Source organism: Lampetra fluviatilis, chromosome 26 (genome assembly GCF_964198595.1).
Source record: "Lampetra fluviatilis chromosome 26, kcLamFluv1.1, whole genome shotgun sequence".
Classification (NCBI taxonomy): domain Eukaryota; kingdom Metazoa; phylum Chordata; class Hyperoartia; order Petromyzontiformes; family Petromyzontidae; genus Lampetra; species Lampetra fluviatilis.
Window position 1 is genome coordinate 11,293,580 of NC_136300.1, and position 19,790 is coordinate 11,313,369.

At 49.5% G+C, this 19,790-nt stretch overlaps 1 protein-coding gene across 1 annotated transcript in view; it reads left to right on the forward strand.

Moving 5' to 3' along the window:
* The first annotated feature begins 5,525 nt into the window (after positions 1 to 5,525).
* The window catches only part of SACM1L (SAC1 like phosphatidylinositide phosphatase), a 61,452-nt gene continuing 47,187 nt past the window's right edge, over positions 5,526 to 19,790 (forward strand). Inside the window, exons 1-10 of the mRNA XM_078868776.1 lie at positions 5,526 to 5,637; positions 8,717 to 8,814; positions 10,115 to 10,189; positions 12,081 to 12,208; positions 12,724 to 12,873; positions 13,213 to 13,306; positions 14,879 to 14,980; positions 16,257 to 16,342; positions 17,509 to 17,595; positions 18,355 to 18,423. Coding sequence (XP_078724902.1) covers positions 5,612 to 5,637; positions 8,717 to 8,814; positions 10,115 to 10,189; positions 12,081 to 12,208; positions 12,724 to 12,873; positions 13,213 to 13,306; positions 14,879 to 14,980; positions 16,257 to 16,342; positions 17,509 to 17,595; positions 18,355 to 18,423 — 915 coding nt within the window. The 5' untranslated portion in view covers positions 5,526 to 5,611. The remainder of the gene's footprint in view (positions 5,638 to 8,716; positions 8,815 to 10,114; positions 10,190 to 12,080; positions 12,209 to 12,723; positions 12,874 to 13,212; positions 13,307 to 14,878; positions 14,981 to 16,256; positions 16,343 to 17,508; positions 17,596 to 18,354; positions 18,424 to 19,790) is intronic.

Consider the following 19,790-nt stretch of genomic DNA (forward strand, 5'->3'; position numbering starts at 1 on the left):
GGTCATCCATACTCGGTCTCCCGTCCTGACCTGTCCGCCCTCGCTTCTCTGGACCACGCGCCTGGACGAACTCCATCTTCTCGTGGAACACAAAGGACCACGCGCTGCAAGCAGCAGGGGCGATGTCGCTCCTCCAGCCGCTCCTCCTCCGTCTTGTGCAACTAGATGGGCCGCCCCACCAAACTCGCTCTCCATGTTTGCCATTCCTGGGGGGCACACGGGAAGGGCAGGGGCACCTGGGGGAGCACAGGGGGGGGGGGGGCCTGAGGGTGCGACGATCCCAAGAACGACCGCGTGTATAAGTGCAGAGCAGTGGCACAATGGTTAGCGCACTGCTCTATGAAACTGACGACCCGAGTTCGATTCCTTCTCATGATCAACATCAATGACGATTATCTGAACCGGTCCTGGGCCTCCTCTAGGTCGACTCAGCCTCAAGTGAGTACCTAGTGCGGTGTGTAAATATTGGCACTGGTGCTAACCACCCACCCCCTTGTGTGCCATACCGGTCTTCATAGGTGCTGCTCGCTCTAACATCACTTGCCCCAACAGTCTATTACATCGATACGGGGGATCATTGTATGGAAAATCTGAACTCGTCCTGTGCCTCCTTGAGATGTACCACCAAGCACGCGGTTGTTGTGAAACAATTCCTGGTTTTCCAGTTGAGTTGCAATGACAAATCGATGCGTGAAGGTTGCTTACTGTGCCGGTTTGCGCTGCTGTGCTGCTGTGCCGCGTGTTGTTCAGCACCCATGTACGACGTTTTAGCTCCGCGTGCTGGGAGCGTCTTTCAGGAATCGAAAGCGTCCCTGAAGAATATCGTGAAAGTGATTCCAGCAATGTGGAGCGAAACGTCGGACATCATGCTGAACAACCCAAAAAAAAACCATTGCAAACACACACTGTCTCTGTACCGCGAGAATAAATTACGATCAATCACCCCACTTTATACGAATATAAAAAAAATATATAACAAATCTGTTCTCGTCAACTTTGTTCCAAACTAATTTTTGCTTCTAAGTTGTAAAATAAATTCTATATACCGGTGATTGTTTGTCCTGGTATTTAGAAAATGCCAAGGTAAAGAGGTCATCACGGCCAATGTCATAGACTACACTACACTTCGCTGTTGTTACAAAAGTCCCCACCCGACCTACACAAATCTTAAAGTCTCACCGTCATCATCATCATTATTCAATTCTGGCTTCAGCAATGTTCGTTGTGACACAGTTGGCACGTCCATCAGTGGACCACTATTGCAGTCTCACCGCCACCTCCACCACCACGTGGCTTTCAGATATTCACATTGCTTGGCGATCTCCGTAAGGCCAAATATCACGCCCCTGAATGGGCAACATTTATCGTACGAAGAAAACAAATCATGAAAAAAAAGTATCCTTCCGATCGATTTTTGTTTCTCCAAACTCATTTAACTCAAACAAACAACACTTATTCAACCACCACAAACCAATTGTTAACCCAGTCGACTCATGCCCTCGCACGTACACACGCGTGGATGACGCGTGCCACTCGCGCGCTCATCACCCGGGGTAGCCGCTGCTGCGACTGAGATCTCGGGGCTCGCCCAAGACCACGGGGCAGACCCCCTCGACCCAGGCGACCCCCCCCCCCCCCCCTCAAGGAGCCCTCTTACCGGCGCTGGTCGTGGTTCAGAGTTGGCCACGGGCCTGGCACCGCGTGCGCCTTTATATCCACTTTCACTGGGAGGGAGGTCGGGCACGGACGGCGGTGGTGATAGGGAGCTGGGGGGGGGGCGAGGTGTGTTGGGCAGGGGGAGGGGGAACACGAGAGCCCCCCTCGCAAAAGGGGCCCGCACAGTCATTTTGGTGGCAGTGTGACCTCGCCTTTTAGGGGCACGAGGGGGCCCCGTATAGAAATTCCTGTTCCGCTACCCCCCACCCCGCCACCCCAATTCATCCCCTCCCATCCCCACACCTCCCCAGCCCCGCTGATTGTATCACCCTCAGGGGGTGGAGGGCGATGGGGATAGGCACGTGGCGAGGGAAGCGAGCGGCGTTACCGCGCGGAACAGCGAGCGCGACCGAGGGGTTTGTGAGCTCCCCTCTCGCTGATGAATGACTCTGGGAGAAGCCACTGGCGTCCTTGCCTGCGCGCTGTAGTAGCTGCTAGCGGGGTCATGGGTTCCACCACGATGAGCCATCGACTAACCGGGGATCATCGACTAGGAGGGGTGGGCTCCGGGTGGAGGACATTTGTAGCCGAGGTTACGCGGCAGGGCAGTGCAGAAACAAATACATGTTGTACCGTACTTCGATGTCTACACCGATGTGGATCCTGCCTTCAACGCTCATCAACAGTGCAATTCAAGTATTGTTTATCGAGTATATGAGTAGGCTGGTCAGGGTTTACCAAGGGCATAGCGCCACCACCACCACTTTTCACCCAGTCAACTTGAGAGCACAGACATGCATTTACTTATGTATCTATCACTCATGACCCGCACGGCGTGTGCGGGAGGGTAGGCCTTCATCCAGCAGTGGAGTGGAAAAGAGGGTTGTTTTACACGTCTATGCGGGCAGCAGTCGATGTATTTGAATGAATAGGCCAGTCGCTACAGAATTGACTCTGGATAGTGCTGGGATGGGCGACCTCCATATGTAAAACAGAGGCTGTCGGATGATGCTGCGGGGCTATGTTGTAGGCAGCAGAGGGCAGTGCAGATACAATCTATTGTTGTACTGTACTGCTACGCTCCCCTGTCCATGCCTCCCCACCTTAATCAATGTGAAACTGATTGGCCTGCGTGCTGAAAGTGTTGTCAAACTTCCCGCATGACCGGCACGGCGTGGACACGATGACTGCACCCAGTGGCAAGGTTTGCAAAGAGCTGTGGATTCCAGAGCCTTCTGGAACGTGGAGCCCACGTGCCCGCGCGTTATTGGGTACATTGAGAACATTAAATCCGTGCTTGCGAAATCATCCAATCCTGCCTTTTAACGTTTACGTCCCTTCAATTAAATAAATGCTTTACACAAAAACACATTTACATATATTCTTTGGGTCTTTCGGTAAATTCACGTCGATAGGTTCAAAGAAAATATCAAAAAATAACTGACAAATATTTTTTTGTTATTTTTTGTAAATACCAAAAAAAGTGTAAATAACAAAAAACTAGGTTTTTTTTTGTTATTTATTGTTATTTTCTTTGAACCTATCTACGTGACTTTACCGAAAGACCCAAAGAATATGAATTCCTGCAGGCACGAAAGCTTTATGTTAAGATTTTACATCAGCTAAAGCCTTCCGTAAACCACGTGACCTTTGTGTGGCCACGCCCACTCTGAATCCCTCTCCCCGCCGCCCAGTGTGAGAACAGACGCCGCTCCTCCGTGCCGCTCACTTCTGGTCACTCCTTCCTCCCCTCTTGTATGTATGTGTGTTAAACTTCTTTCGCGCCGTACGTAGCCAACCGTGCTCGTTGGAGGTGCTGGGGAAGGACAACAAACGAAACACGAAAATCAGTTATAAAGAAATTCGTTTTCAAAACGTCTTCTTCTTTCGTACGGCTGATGTAGATACAGAGCAACAACTACAATTTCACATTCAGGTGGTCAAGCCAGAGAACCGCGTGAGGAGCAGCGGAGTGTATCGCTGTGACGTCTCCTTCGTATAAAACTAATTTCTCATCACCACGAGCACCACCCTCTCATCCCCGACATGTCGGCCCGGTCATTCGGTTTGCATGTCTCTCTCCCCGTGGTTGCGTGGATATGTGTCTGGGTTATCAGGGGTTTCCCTCCACATTTATAATCAACACGCGTTTAGAGAATGTGGCTGCTTTAAATTGCCACACGATCAGCCACTTTGTCGCTGATAAAAACGAGCTATATAGCTCAGTGGGCCTTACCTGGTTAAATAAAAATCTATTCTTTTTTACTCTACTTCCCTACCCGTGGTGTACCACCGGAACAAATTTGTATACAGTTTTGTTTCACTTTATTCCATTGTGCGGAAGCCTCTGGGTCCGTGCTTGGTGGATGTTTAATTGTATTGGGCTTTGGTAAAATCCTATAATCCGCGGAGTGATGAACGATTCTACGCTTCTTACCCGCGGGGTAATAATTTGCAGGTAACCCCACGAATAATAGGACCAATTTCCCCCCTAACTCCGCTTATCCGCGAGAACATCGCTGCGCATTGTGTGCAACATCGCGGATAATAGGAATTTCGGCCGCGGATAATAGGAGTCGAGGGTAATAGGGCGGCGGATTAGAGGAGTTAATGTGTGTATATTATTGAAATACTCTATCACAACCGTTAGGGGAATGTTATTTGTAGCGTGGATCGTTGCATCACGGGACCGTGAGGAATCGTGAAGGCGTGGGGAGGCCTTCATCCAGCAGTGGACAGATCATGTCTGATGATTTTTTATTTATTAAAGTATTTCACCTGGCTAATCTATTTCTCGAGATGGGAACACCTTATTTGCAGAGTGCGGTCCAGGGCGTAGATTGACGCACATACACAGCACAACGCGATCAATTTGCAGCACGTTCGGAATGCGGCTGCTCGGGTGTTAACCAGAACGCCTTCTTCACATCATGTTACACCCGTTCTGGCCTCCCTGCACTGACTTCCAGTTTCACATAGAATACTGTTTCACATCCTATTGTTAACTTATAAAGCAGTGAACCATGCTGCCCCAGCCTACATCATTGACATTGCTGCACCCCCATATGTCCCATCAAGGTCCCTAAGATCTGGGGATGCTGATCTTCTCTCTATTCCCAGGTCAAGGTTTCGGTCTATGGGTGACCCGAGATTTTCCCCGTGTAGCCCCCAGGCTATGGAACGCTCTTCCACGTGACATAAGCGATCTCAGATCTATGTGGACATTTTTAAAATGCGCCTTTAAACCTATTTATACGTTTCCGTTTATTAAACTTTTAGTTAATGTCGTAAATGATTCCTAAAATGTATTTATAGTATTGTTTTTATGCTGAGTGTCTGCTGCTGCTGTGTCCTGTACAGCGCTTTGATATCCTTGATGAAACGCGCGATATAAATGTAATACATAATTATGAATAATCACCACGGATACGAACATTTAAAATCTAGACCTGATTTTTGTTTTGTCAAACACAGTTGTGCATGATGATGATGATTTGATTGTATGTGCCATGAGAGGTGATGAGGGCAGGGGTCAACGTTGGCGCATGGTCCAACGGTTCCAACGTTGGCCCAACGTTGGCTCAACGTCGACCCAACCGTGGGCCAACGGTTCCATCGCAGGCCCAACGTTGACCAACGTTGACCAACGGTTCCAACGTAGCCCGAACGTTGGGTCAACGTTGGACCAACGTTTCCATCGCAGCCCAACGTTGGCCCGACGTGTCGCTGGCCATGCGGAAGAGGGGCGCTCGCGCGCGCCCCGCCCCGCCCACCCCTCCCGAGAAGTCGCTTCAACAAACGCCCCCGAGGCTCGCCCGTCGTTGATTGGTCGATCCTCGACACCGACGCCTCCCACCCCCCACACACCCAATCCCGACGGCGCGCGCACGAGGCCCGCAGGGCGAATTCCAAATGCGACTCCGTGCGCGCGAGCCGGGAAGGTGACGCTACAGCTATGGCCGCCTACCAGTCCCTCAAGCTGTGAGTCGCCGGGTTTCTCTCTCCCCTCTCGCCCTCGTTTCTCACTCCAAGTTGAGCCGCGGGTCTAAACTCCTCGAGGTTGCGCGGAATTTTACCCCGCCTCCCTCCGTGGTGCTGACATTTGATGGGTTGTTTTTGTTTTTTAACGGCAACACCCACAGTCGAGAACACCCCCGGGTTCGCCTGCCGATGTTGCCGGCTTCGACGCGCGCTGACGCGGCCGGGCCGCTAGGCAAGACCGGAGGCTCGGGCGTGCGGCCTTGTGCCGCTGCTAATAATGATGCCGATGCGGGTGTTAAACAGCTAATCCGCATTCCCCCTTTGTCTCTAAGTTATCCCCCTTTGTATTTGAATGTCATGTCCTTCGCATTGTCGATTCGTATTTAAGTGTTATTGTACCCTTGCAAGTTGCGTGATAACGTTTGCAATTAGAATATCCAGGTGCCAACGTTGAGTAATTGGGTTGTACGTGCACAGCACGTCATGTCAAGGCGCTGCCGATGACGGCCTACACCCCACCCCCTTCCAACGCCTTGCGGGCCGTGAGGGATCTTTAACCATACTTCACCACGTTGGTCATTGCGGATCGGTGAATGGGGCGGGTAGGCACAGGACAGGTGCTGAGGCGTCGCTCGCCACTGATGTTAGCCGTGCCTGGGACGCGTTCTGACAGCCCGCTGTCAGTTCGTCCGCAGCGTGAAGGGCTCTCCACCCTGTGTGTTTGTGGGGGTCATGCCTACTACTAAATGTTGGTGCAGACATCGGTGCAGAACGGCAATGGAGTTCGCTGTACTGCCCTCTGCTGCACGCGGCGGCGATGGCGCCTGTGTTGATGCTTGGTGGTCAAGTCGCCTGCGCTAGACAGGCTCAAGATTCATATTCTTAGGTTTTTTCGGTAAAGTCACTTAGGTAAAAAAATTTAAATTAATAAAAATAAAATAAAAATCACGACGTTTCGGAGGCAACACAAGCTTCCGTCTTCAGATGGAACCGTCACAGCACGATAGCTGTATTAAGTAAAGGCTCGATTCTGCTTCGCTCCTGGTATCTGACGAGATCCGGGCGCGTTCTGCGTGGTTTGGTTTATCCCCTCGTGTCATGAGTGCTGATATTTATTTTTAAATGTAATCCGCTTAATGCTTGGGCGCCACGCTGGCGAGATGTTAAATATCTCGCCTGGTGTATAGGTGGTCGTGGGTTACATCCCGACCCTGACGCCTGCTGCTGTATATTTGGAGTTTGCGTGTTCTCTCTCTCCCCGTGGTCGCGTGGATTTTTCTCCACGTCTTCTGGTTTTTCCTCCCACATTTAGAATCAACATGCGTGTAGAGCATTCGACTTCAATATTTTTCCACGCGATAAGCCACTAAGTTGAGCTGTCATTTGTGACCAGGTCGCTTCTGAAAAAGAGTTACATATATCGGTGGGCCTTACCTGGTAAAATCAAAATAGTAGTAATGGTGCTTGACTGATATTACCTCGTATCTCCAGGTACTACGGCTTTATCCAACATGCACATTCTGTCATGGGTTTTAATGTGAGAGCCCCTAAAATAAGGGCCGTGAGAGTCGGTGATGCTTTCGTGGATTAACGACACTGTTATTAATTTGGCTGGGGGCTCGTGTCGGGTTTTAAATCTTGGGCAAGAGACGGTGGTTGTCAGTGTGCGAGACGAAGGGATGCCACTCGCAGAGATGGAGCGTTTCTGTCTTCTGTAAGAGTTTGCGTCCGTCCCCTTGTCACGATGTAAAAGCCTGACCGATAGCCCCACCCCTGTCCGTTCATTAGGCTCTACAGCAACGTGTTATTTGGCCTTGATTTGTTGAACGTCTACTTGTCTCGTCCTCCATATAAGTTTATGGGCCATTACCAGAGATGGCAGCCGGTGTTATATCATGGGACCTTTTTTTCTTCCAGTATCAGAGTATGAATATTTTCGAATAGGGTTTACCCTTTCTGGCATGTTTGCTCCAAGTACGTGTGGTTAATGGAGACTTGATTCCTTGGCAAAGGTCCCTATTTGGTATTTCAACATCTTAACACCTATTTATTACCAGAAAGGGTAAAACCTATTCTTATTGTTCATATCAGCCTATGTTATCAAATAGTTTTATTTTACCCGCCATGTGAATGTGGCATTTCCACCACTGGCTCTGAGCTGTAAGCAGGAGATGAGCACTGCCTCAATGCTCCTTTGAGCAGGGAATCACGTGGACTTTTAACAAGGCCGTGTCATCGACATATGGGGCGAGTTATAAATGTATGCATGTGCACAACTGCTCGTTCACTCATTTAATTTGTTTGTTTACGGTTAAGTGTGGACAATGTGGCCAGCCCAAGCCTCAGGCGATAACTCTTTCGCCGAATGATGACAAAGCTTGCTCGCAACTCTAGTGTTAAGCTTAACATAAGCACTCGCGCACACAAACATTCCTTGGAATGCCACGTAGATTTACATAACACGTTGCCTTAGTCCACAGTGTTTGTTCCTGGAGCCTTGCTGGGTAAGGAAGGTAAACTTCCTGTCTGCTGCAACTGAAGGATGTTCTGAGTTTAAGGTTATGGTTTTAGCAATGGGCTGGACTGACATAAAAAAAAACAATCCAGCCATTGAGCTCTTGCCACACAAGGGTGACTAGGCAAGCCAACCTCAGCATAATTTGTTCACAGCAGAGATGGGGAATATTTTTGTAACCGAGGACCAAATAGGACATTCATGTGCCTTTGGTTGGGCTGCACATTGACACACAACTCATTCACAGCTGTTACTCCGAGAGAGACCCTTGTAGTAACACAAGTGTCTGAGCAGGCTATTTTATAGTGCTAGGCCTCATGTGTCCACGGGTCGTATGAAATGAAGCCGTGGGTTGTATTCGGCCTGCGTGTGGTAGGTTCTCCCACCCTGGTTTAGAGTGTCGGGGTGTAGCTTGCGAACTCATTCTCACCTCTCACTACCACCAGTCTTCACGGTCGTGAATGTCACAAACACACACTAACGAAGGAGTCGTCTTTCTGCTGTTCACCTGACACTCGAACGTGCTCGCTCTTCTGACCCCGGTCTCTCTCCTCCCTTGTGCAGCCACACGACTCCGGACAAGTTCTACGTGGAGGCGTGCGACGAAGGCAGTCATGATGTGCTCGCCATCGACAGGGTGTCCACAGATATCAGTCTCACCGGTGCGTGCAACGTCTCAACTCCTGTTTGGCTTTCTATGTGTTTGTTGAACCTTTTTTGCACCCTACATAGCCAATCGTGCTAATCGGAGGTGAGGGGGAAGGACAACAAACTCAACACAAAAATCAGTTAGAAATAAATGAGGTCTAAATCTAGGTTTAAAAGTGTATAGCTCCCTTGGCTTCTTATTATCGGAAATAAGAGTGTTCCAGAAGGCCGCAGAAGTGCATCTGAAAGCGCGTGATGAGGTGACGATTTTTGTTCAATGGCTAGCCAAAAGCCGCCGCTGCTAGGGTGACCGGAGTTCACGTGATGGTTTATGCTCCTTGACATCAGCGAGGTGATTGTTGTTAATTTGTGGCAAGCACTTTGTGGTCAATGGGGGAGGGGGCAAGCGAGGATTTTTTTTTTGTCATGCATTGTGTCGGTACACTGTACACAGGATGTACACGTGCCACTCATTCACTGCGTGTGACGACAGTCTGAGGGTCTTGTGTGGCCTTCGGTCAGCTGTGTTCTATTGGCCGCATTGCCCTTGCAGTCAAGGGATTCGCTGTGGTCTAAATGTCAGTTCCAAAATAGTTACGATGTAATGATTAACTCACCACCCAACTCCACACCTGCTTTTCAGTATATATTTTTTGTTATACTCCATCACTTTAAACAGCAATATTTCCTAAAGAATGCCCATTGCTCAAAATGTAAATCGTCCGAAGAAATTCTAAAATGTAAGCCGTTAACTTTAACTAGCCTTGTATTTCATTCCATACATTTGCTGAGTCGGCACATTTATACCAACACAGTATAATGATTGTTTACATTATTTTAGGTGTTCTCATGGCCTTTTAGAAATGTATCCTTATGGCGGTACCCCGGGGTATCAAATAATACAAAATGGCCGAGGCAATTAAATATTTTTTCCAGGGGTGTATTTAACTCTGCGACTGGGCTACCAATCAATCCGAAATCAGTGCTACTCCGCGATGTCGAAACGCAGCGAGGACGATTGGGCTGAATCCTTGAACGCTCGTATGCACCATAGTGCATCGTGTACAGCTCGTCGAGATGAGTCGATTGCCGCATCACCGACCATCAAGAGACTAAAAATTACTGTATCACGGACATTGTGCGAGAGCCGGGGTGCTATGGTACCTCGGTGTACCGCCATAAGGTTCAATTGTGTTTTTTTACGTGTGTTATTTCGACCCACTCTGTATGTTTTGAAATGTCTTTGCTGATTTGCCATGTATTTTACTTACTAATTCGTCGTTTGCAACTCTTCCTTCCCTTTTCCCATCGCAGTTCAGAAAGACATTCCTCCGTCGGCGCTCACGCAGCACATATGCTGCATCGTCGGGACCATTCGCCTTGTGGCAGGTGAAGGGAGTCCCTTCCCTCGCCCCGAACGCTTCCACGGTGGCGAGATGTTAACTACCTCGCTTGATATACAGGAGGCCTTGGGTTCAATCCCGACCCTGTTGTTTGCATATTTGGAGTTTGCGTGTCTCTCTCCCCATAGTCGCGTGGTTATTTCTCCGCGTCCTCCGGTTTTTCCCTCCACGTTTAGAAACAAGCGCTTAGAGTATTTGGCTGCAATAAATTTCCACATGATAAGCCACTTCGTTGAGTTATCATTTGTGATAGTCAGGTCACTTCTGAAAAAGAGATATAGCTCAGTGGGCCTTAGTTGGTAAAAAAATCAAAATAACTTAGGAATAAAATTGTTCCCTTGAGAAGAGGCAAAACTCTTTTTTTGGCAAACATTGCCAGAATATATCTACGGGACCTTTTTTCGAGTATCGAAAAGATGAGAATAGGCATTACCCTTTCTATCGAGCTATCATTTGTGGCCAGGTCGCTTCTGAAAAAAACAGCGAATAACTCAGTGGGCTTTACTTGGTAAGACAATTTTTTAATTGTATTTGTATATATTTTTTTATTTGTTTATCTTTCCTACTTTGCCCTCTGACCGTGTTTTTGTATTGTTGTAACATTCTGACATACCCCTAATGGACATCTGTGAAAGAGAGCTTTATAGCTCTTCGGATTCCTCCAGTAAAATAAAGATTCTGATTCAATTTAAACAAATGTTAAGATGTTCAAACACCAAATAGATATGATGCCATAATGTTATTGCAAGATCGTGGTCAAAGTACATGTCCCGATTTCCCGACTTGGCCATTCTTAATTGCGTCAACGTGATGACGTCCGCCTCGCCAACAATGGGGCGATTCTCCCAAGGCGTTTTGGCCACTTCACCAAAGTGTGAATCTGGCCCAATGTGGCGGGGTCGCTCAGAGCTCAAAGCACTGAGATGGTACTGCTGAGATCCTGGGTTTGAATCTAGGGTTCAGTCGTCAATGATTAAACCAGGTTCTCAAGTGCAGTGAGTTGATGGTTTTAGCCTGGTTGCTAATGACTGCGCAAAAAACCTATTACGTTTGCTTAATATTGAACAAAGTACAACTCTGTCATGAGACAAATATTACTTTCATTGGCAGAGCTGCTGTGGAATTGCTGCCCCTCCTTTTGCATGGACCAGAGACCACTTTATGAATGGATCTCACACCTAGCTCTGTGATATCCGCTTTAGTGGGCCGATCTCGAATGTGAAGGAACGTGCCTGTCTGCGAGAGATCCGAATGGACACGATGTCTCAAGACAGGACACCGTTGGCACAATGGCGATATATCTGGAATGTGAATTTGGCCCCATATCACTTCTCACATAGCACCACCAGCATGGTGGCAGGGTGACGCAGTGGTAACACTTGTGCCTCGCAGAAACCCAGCTCCAAGAAGTACCTGGGTTTGATTCCAGACTCGGTCACCTTTCTGTGTGGAGTCTCTAAGTTCTCCCCTGGTGCTGCATGGGTTTCTTCAGAGTTCTACAGTTTCCTGCCTTAGCTAAACGTGAACGTACAATGTAACTAGTATTGTCCAAACATCCCAATACTGTAAAATTACCTGTATGTTACTCAATTGAGATTAAATGAAAAAAATCGCCCCCCACTGCAAAAACTTGGCAGTACACTCCTGAAAAAGAGCCTTGACACTCGGTGAGGATTTGCTTGGTAAATAAGCATCATAGCATGTGCTTTAAGTTGGCGCTATAAATCTGAGCAGCACCACCACCTTAATACTACGCATTGGTCGGTCTGCATATTTGTGTGCATATCAATACTGAGAACGCACAGAAAAGGATCAGTGGCACTTCAGCCGTTTTATTATTTGGAATGAAAGACCGGCCCTTCTCCCCCCACCGACAGGCATGTACTTGATTGTGGTGACCAAGAAGGAGAAGCAGGGGGAGATCTCGGGCCAGGCCATATGGAAGGCCGTGGAGTTTGACATCCTCTCCTACCAGAAGACCATCCTGCACCTGACGGATCTGCAGGTGTGGCCTTGCAAAACACTCCAGCTTTACCTTGTTTAAAGGGCGGCATGCAACAACTTGGGCGTGGGCATGACACCATCACTGTTAAGCAAACTTTAAATTAATGCTGACCGCTAACTAGAATGTGTAAAGGGCACACGATATCTTTGCTAATGCAAAACATTTCAGCATTTCCTGAAGAAGTGCATTGTGGTTCTCCTGTATTTTTGAGCAAATGTTACCAATTGGCAGGTGCAGTTGGTTACATTTACTCAAATTTATGCTAATTGTCACCCTCTTCCTGTTGCAGCAAACCGCCACTGGTGTTAAATATTGCCGCCAACATTTTTGACTTGACCATGAGAATTTCGTTTGGGGACTTGAGTCTTCAGGCCTCCTATGTCTCTCTCCAACGTTATGGGCTGAGGGTCAGAACTCCTTCAATCCATGACGAGTAGGGATCCGATCTGCGTGGCCATCCTCCTGCTTTGTGCCCTCCGCTCACCTCCCCTCTGGCGCTCCCTCTGCGTCTCCAGGCTCAGGACAACAAGACGCTGCTGATGATGCTGCGTGGCGTCCTGCACACGGAGAGCTTCTTCTTCTCCTGCACATTCGACCTGACGCACAGCCTGCAGCGCCTGGCCAACACCAGCCCCGACTTCCACGAGATGTCCCTCTGCGAGCGGGTGCCCCACAGCATGCCATCCCCGCACACACAACCTCGCCTCAACCTCACCACAACCTCACCACCGCCGCACCACAATCTGCACAAAATTGCACCACGTACCACGCACACAACTGCACCGCAAACCACACCGCAAACCACACCACAAACTGCCCCTTTAAGTTGGTAGACTGCTATCGCCACCATCCTGGATCATTCTCAGTTCTGATACCTCCCGGCTGACAACTGACTTTAAATCGGGTGCCTAGTTTGTCATGCCCGTATTTTTTTTTGTTAAGCATTCTTTTTAAGTCGCCCCTTGCCGTGCCCGTCATCCCCGTTGACCCCATGTGCACGCCAGGCCGACCAGCGGTTCGTGTGGAACGGTCACCTGCTGCGGGAGTTGCTCACCGTCCCGGAGCTGCACCGCTTTGCCGTGCCGCTCATTCACGGCTGTATCCTTTCTGTGTGCCACATGGCAGTGCCACGTTGGCCACGAGTTCCGGCCGTGGGAGCATCGTACCACAGTTAAACTCTCGCCTACTGCGCGCGCGAGCAGTTGGGCGGGCACATTAGCCAGCGCCGGGCAACCATGCGACGGTGGTACCGGTGGCCAAAGTCGTGTGCTTTTGGTAAAATCTCATCAATCACTGGATTAAAGGTGAATCAAGTGAACATAAAACGAACTATAAACTTTAATATTTGTTACCAGGTAAGGCCCACTGAGCTATTTCGCTCTTTTTCAGAAGCGACCTTACCACAAATGATAGTTCAATGAAGTCGCATTTTGCGTGGAAATTTATAGCATCGAAATCAAGTGGCACCCAACATTTAACATGATGTTTTGTGCCACCTCTGGTGACCAGCTTAAAACCATCAGCTCGCTGAACATGAGAACTCCGTTTAATCATGGCCATCTATTAGTGAGTCAGTGGGTCTCTGTGGTCTGTATGTTTGCGCCCCACCAGCATTCTATTATGTCGGTAATAAAATATTTTTTTGTAGCCTAATTTAAATAAGTTTAGCATGACCTGTCCTTTTATTTTCATCTGCGATATTCATCCCCACCTGCCTCCCATCCCCAATCACCCTGGATAATAGCGAGTTGACTAATTTATCCATTTTAAAATGGGAAATTTAAATGTTTTCATGTGTGGTCAGGCACATGGGGCTCGTGCGCAAATTAACAATTAACTGAAGAGTCGGCACTTGACACCAGGGAGCTCCAACTTTAGTCTGCCGAGCGCGTGTCGGATGTGACCCTCGCTGTAACGAGCGCGTGTTGACCGTGACCTTGGTCTGCAGGAACGGCTGTACTCTTTTAAGTAGCTTGTTGGAGACTTTTTGTCATATAGTATGCGCACGTAACAGCCACAACAATGCAAATTAAATACTCTTCATTTAACCCAATAGATCAAACCCAGAGCCTGCATAAGAATTTCGACGGCGCTCATGCTTGCTTGGGTTTTAATAGGCCAGCCGTGCCGGTAATTGGATGCGTTTCTTAAATGTGAATTAATCTTCTGGCAGGTTATGCCCGGATGCCCACCGTTGTGTATTGTTCCTACGCTGGACTTGCAATCCAGAGGTCGCTGTTCTCTATCTCCCGACTAGGCAGCTGAAGCGATGGGAAACATTCTTAAATCCTTCCGCCTCTGCTCAAACCAGCAGTGTAAATCGGTATTATGCGGTTGACTGGCAGGTTATGTGTAGGGGGGAGTAAAGATTGCATACTCCCAGCTCTTCCAAGATGTCTAGCCGAGCGTGCAAGAGTAGGCCAAACAGAGCTGCTCGACGGGCTCTCCAGAGCTCCCTGTCGTGAAGGCTCTTCTGCTGGTGGTGGCGTGAAAGGAGTCATTTCAGGGCAGCATCTGTACCTGAAAACAGGGTTTGTTTAACAGCGAGAAAGTGCCTGGACACGGTGGTGGCGACGGGAGGGCGGAGGTCAGAGTGCGGGGGATATGGCTGGGCCAGTCTCGTTGGCGACGTTGCACGGAGAGTGGTCTCCTTGACGGCGCCGCCCCCAGTCCTGTCCGTCAAGGCGTGCGTCGTCAACGGGAAGGTGTTCGACTGGATCCTCATCTCGCGCCGCAGCTGCTACCGCGCCGGCGTTCGCTACTACCTGAGAGGCGAGGCGCGGTTGTTGTCCTTTGGGGAAAGTCGTGCCGCAGGAAACGTTTTTATTGGATTGCGTGCGAGTGCGCGAGTGGGCTAGCGCGTTAGTCAGCGCCGGGCGACCGTGTGTGTGATGGTGTTACCGGCAGCCAGGGTCGCGTGCTTCAGATCAAATCTTATCAATAACCGGATTAAATGGGAATCAAGTGAACATAAAACTAAACTAGTAAACTTTTTTTATTTTACCAGGTAAGGCCCACTGAGCTATAAAGCTCCTTTTCAGAAGAGACCTGTCCACAAATTATAGCCCAATGAAATGGCTTTATGTGTGGAAATGTATAGCAGCCAAATACTCGAAACGGATGTAGATTCTAAATGTGGAGGTTAAAACCGGAGGACCTGGAAGAAAAATCCACGTGATCATAGGGAGACCATCAAAACTCCAAATATACAGGCGTCAGGGTTGGTATCGAACCCACGACCTGCTGCATACTTGGCGAGGGAGTTAACATCTCGCCACCACGACACCTTCTCCATGTGCATAGAATGGTCATGTAGAATGTCGGTGTGGTGTCGTGGGTTGTGTCGACAACGAACGACCAATCCGCGATGCCCACCGATGCCTTTGCCTTGGCCGGGGGACAGTGGAGCCGGTAGGCAAACCTGGTGAGGCACAGGCCTCGCCTCCCATCAACACCTCCGTTTTTGAATTAACGCGACTTATTCGAGGTGTCTGCGACACTCGACGGGGATAAAAAGCAAATAGAAGTACCCCTAACCCACTCAATATATATAAACAAATTAGTTGGTGATACGGTGCTATCAATGGTGCATAAGCACAAATAACAACTCGACACGTCCACCAATAACACTGGGCCTGACGAGGAAAATTAATAGGCGACGTTTTTGAGCGATGGGATGTTTCATAGGACATCATTTAAAGAAGGTACATTACCCGAAATTACACCGATTATATACATAGGCAACGTTATTGGTTTTTACTTTCAGTATATATATGAAATGTGCTTGTTGTGGGGCATTGAAGCCGCTCAGCTGATCGGTGAGATTAAGACGCCGACAACCCGAGTTGATGCCGACCGCTCCGCTGTGACGATGAAGAGTGGTCCTGGTTTGGGCCGAGCGGGCGGAATTAGCCTGGCTCGTGGTGGCGGCGAGGTGCGTCGAGGCGACGGCGACGCCGGCGTCATTGGGGTCGACCTTGGGCCCAGAGTCGTCCGGCTCTCAGCGTTTATGATCGTCTCGTCCACCCCCCCCCCCTCCGCTTGGCAGGCATCGACCAAGAGGGGCACGCGGCAAACTTTGTGGAGACGGAGCAGATTGTGTTCTACGGCGGCAACAAGGCTTCCTTTGTGCAGGTCGGGGTTGAATTCTCACTTCCCAGCCAACCCCCATGATCACGCACACACAGTGTTCATGCAACACGCACCAGACACAAACACGCACACTCGCTCACACATTCCACGCATCTGGCACACACCAGTTGCACTCACACACGCACAGTGCTCATACAACATGCACGCCAGACACCAATACCCGCCATTTGCCACCAAGTGACGGTGACATCACCACGGTGCATGTGCCAGGCGAAGTTCACTTTGAGGCCACTTGAAGTGTCGAAGGCTCGCTCACACTCGCACATACCATACACCCGGCACATGCCAGTTTCACACAAACACTGTTCATACAACACACACACTCGCTCACACATACCACACATCTGGCACACACCAGTCTCACACTCGCCCAGATAGAATCCTCCACACTCCAAACTTCACCACAGACTTCCCGCTCTATCTCAGCATCCCGAGGGTTCCGCAGATTGCATTCCACAACCCTCCCCTTCCCCCCCCCTCTTGTTGAACTTGCAACAGATTTAGTGGGGGGGGGGCGGGGAGCGGGCAGGGGGGTGTCAGATGGCCACGCTCGTTTGTGATGTCACTTTAGTAGTTCCCCAGGTGATACATTCCGTCTGCACGACTCATCCGTTGCTGCCATGCAAGCCTATCCCCCACTTCCAGGTTTACTATTATTTGTCCCCCCCCCTCCTCTGTAAATTAAGTTTAATTAAACACAATTAGGCTCGTTAGCTTCTGGTGCGGAAAGCATTCAGACAAAATTTAAGCAATTTGTAACCATTAGAGGCGATGTAATTGTGATGCGAATTGTGGTTTTGGTGGCTTCTGTTGCTGATGGGGCTGCATATTTGTGGCTTGAATGCCACTGTTGATGGCAGCACTGATATTGTTGCTGTGGTTGTTGCTCGCAATGCAGCTCTCGCTTAGTGATGGTGATGTTGACACGGGTGATTGTCAATGTTGCTCGTCACTGCTGCTATTGACATGGCGACGTTGATGGGGATGATGTTGGCGATGGTTGCGTGTGTGTACTTGTGTGCGTGTGTTGCTGGCCACCCACTCCCTTCGCGTGCCGTGCCGGCCTTCCTAGGTGATGCTTGCTAACACCACTTGCCACAAAAGTCCGTTAAGTCTGTACGGGGGATTTTTGTTTTTGTACAACGCAGACGCGCGGATCTATGCCTTTCTACTGGTCTCAGCGCCCAGATCTCAAGTACAAACCTCGACCCCAGATCAGCACCTCCCTCAACCACGTGAGTCGCCCCCTTCCATTCAGGGTCGTTCGCGTGCTAGATTTGCTTACGCCAGTATTCTTCACTGCAAGGCCCGCGGGTCACTAGCGGCCCCTGGTGCCCTTTAGTGCGGCCCCCCGACAATATACACAAATGTTAAAACACCCTCCAATCATCGTGCTGTCACAAACCCCAACAATGGATTAAAATGTGTTGCGGCCCTCACGCTGATGATGTTTTACCGGCGAAAGTGTCCCCCCCACCAAAAAAAACAAGTGAAGGACACCGGTTTTCGCGCACCGAAGCAGGTGCTCGATTCAGACTTGAGCTGACCCTGGCGTGATGCCAGGTGAGTCGAGGTCAGAACACTGAGCTGGCAAAGCTGAGATCCTGGGTGGGTTCAAGTCCACGCACCTCCCTCTGATTCAACCGGATTCTCGAGTGCAGCGAGTCGGTCGTCAATGACCGCACAAAAACTCCCCACCCAAGCTCGGCTTGGGTGGGGAGTTTGTTGGGGTAGTGTCTATCTGTGATGATCATATGATTTGCTTACTCGGCTGCCCATAAAAAAATAATAAAAAATTTCATTTTTCAGAAGGTGCCGATCGGTAATGTATCGAGTGAGAGTGTGACAGGGCAGGTCATAGGGCAGAAAATCAATGTAAAAATAATAATATATCCAAGGTGATTTATATTTTAAATCTATGTTTAATACGAAAAATGTTAAAATGTCACTTGCTCAAGGGGTTGGCGTCCTCTGTGTGCTTTTGTCTCCCACAGCTGGATGGGTTCCAGAGGCACTTTGATAGCCAGATGGTGAGCTACGGCAAACAGATCGTGGTCAACCTGGTAAGACTGCTGGGTTGGTTCACTCACCCACCCGCTCACCCACATATCTACTCGCCCACACTCACCCACCCGCTCACCTACTCGCTCACTTACTCGCTCACTTACTCGCTCACCCACCTGCTCAACCACCCGCTCCACCACCCGCACACCCACCTACACATCTGGCCTCCTACTCTAACACATGCTTGCTTGTTCCTGCAAACCCATCCACCCAATTCCACCCACCAGAACCAATCCACCCACCCACGCACGCACCCACCCATGCACACGCTCGCCCAATTACCCAGTTGCCCGCCCACCCTTCTGTTCGCCCGCCTGCTCGCTAGTTCTCGTGCAACTCGCTCCACGTTCGCTTGCTCGCCCACACGGTTGCCCCGCTCGCCCAATCACCCTGCCGCGGGGGGCAGAATCTCCACTTCACGTGCGATTACTGAGGCACTTTCATCGTGGCTGATGTGTGGCATGTGCACTCGATAATAAGTGCAAGGAAAAAAAAGAGCGATGTTCTTGTTGTACTGATGCTCAGGTCAATTCAGGTCAATTCAGGTTATTGAGAGAGCCCGTTCAGGTATGAGCTCATTTTTGCTTGGAGACCTTGAGTAGTCATTATCATCTTAATCAGCATCAATCATTGTCTCTCCACTGCTGGATGAAGGCCTCCACAAGTTGGCTCCATCTGTCACGGTCCTTCGATGCCACAATCCCATCTCACTCCTGCACATGGGTTAGATTTCATCGCTCCGTCTCTTCAGTGGGCGTCATCTCGGTTCAATTCCCTCCTTTACCTACTGCTCCATTGCCAGTCCTCATGTTGGTAACCATCACCCCATCCAGCCGCGTTGTCCTGCCCCAGCCCGCTGGATGATTTTCTCTCTCTGTTTTTAATTCGTTGAAAATGTGCTCTTCTTCCCGTGTTTTCATACAATATTAAAGCAAACCATTATTGCAAACATATACTTTTGCGAGTTAGTGTTACCCGGCTCGGCAATACGTTACGTGTTAGTAGCCTTGATTCATTTTCATGTAATTTAGTATTGCATTACTCCAGCAGGCGTTTTTATGATTTAGCATTTGTCTTGCGGGAGTTGGATATTAACTTTTGTTGATTTAACATCAGCCTGGTAAGCTAAGGAGGTAGGGGGGAGGTGTGGAGGTGGTGGGGAGTGGAAGGGTGGGGGCATGGGGGAGGGGCGCACGTAGGGAGTGTGTGTGCGGTGTACGGGTGTAGCGCATTATTTGCAATCCAAAGGTCGCCCACCGGTTCGATTCCATCTCTCGGCACGGCAGTTGAAGCAAAACATCAATCCCCCCCTCTCAACCGCCTCTGTCCACCTAGCAGTATAAGTAGGTTTGTCGATCGGCGGGTT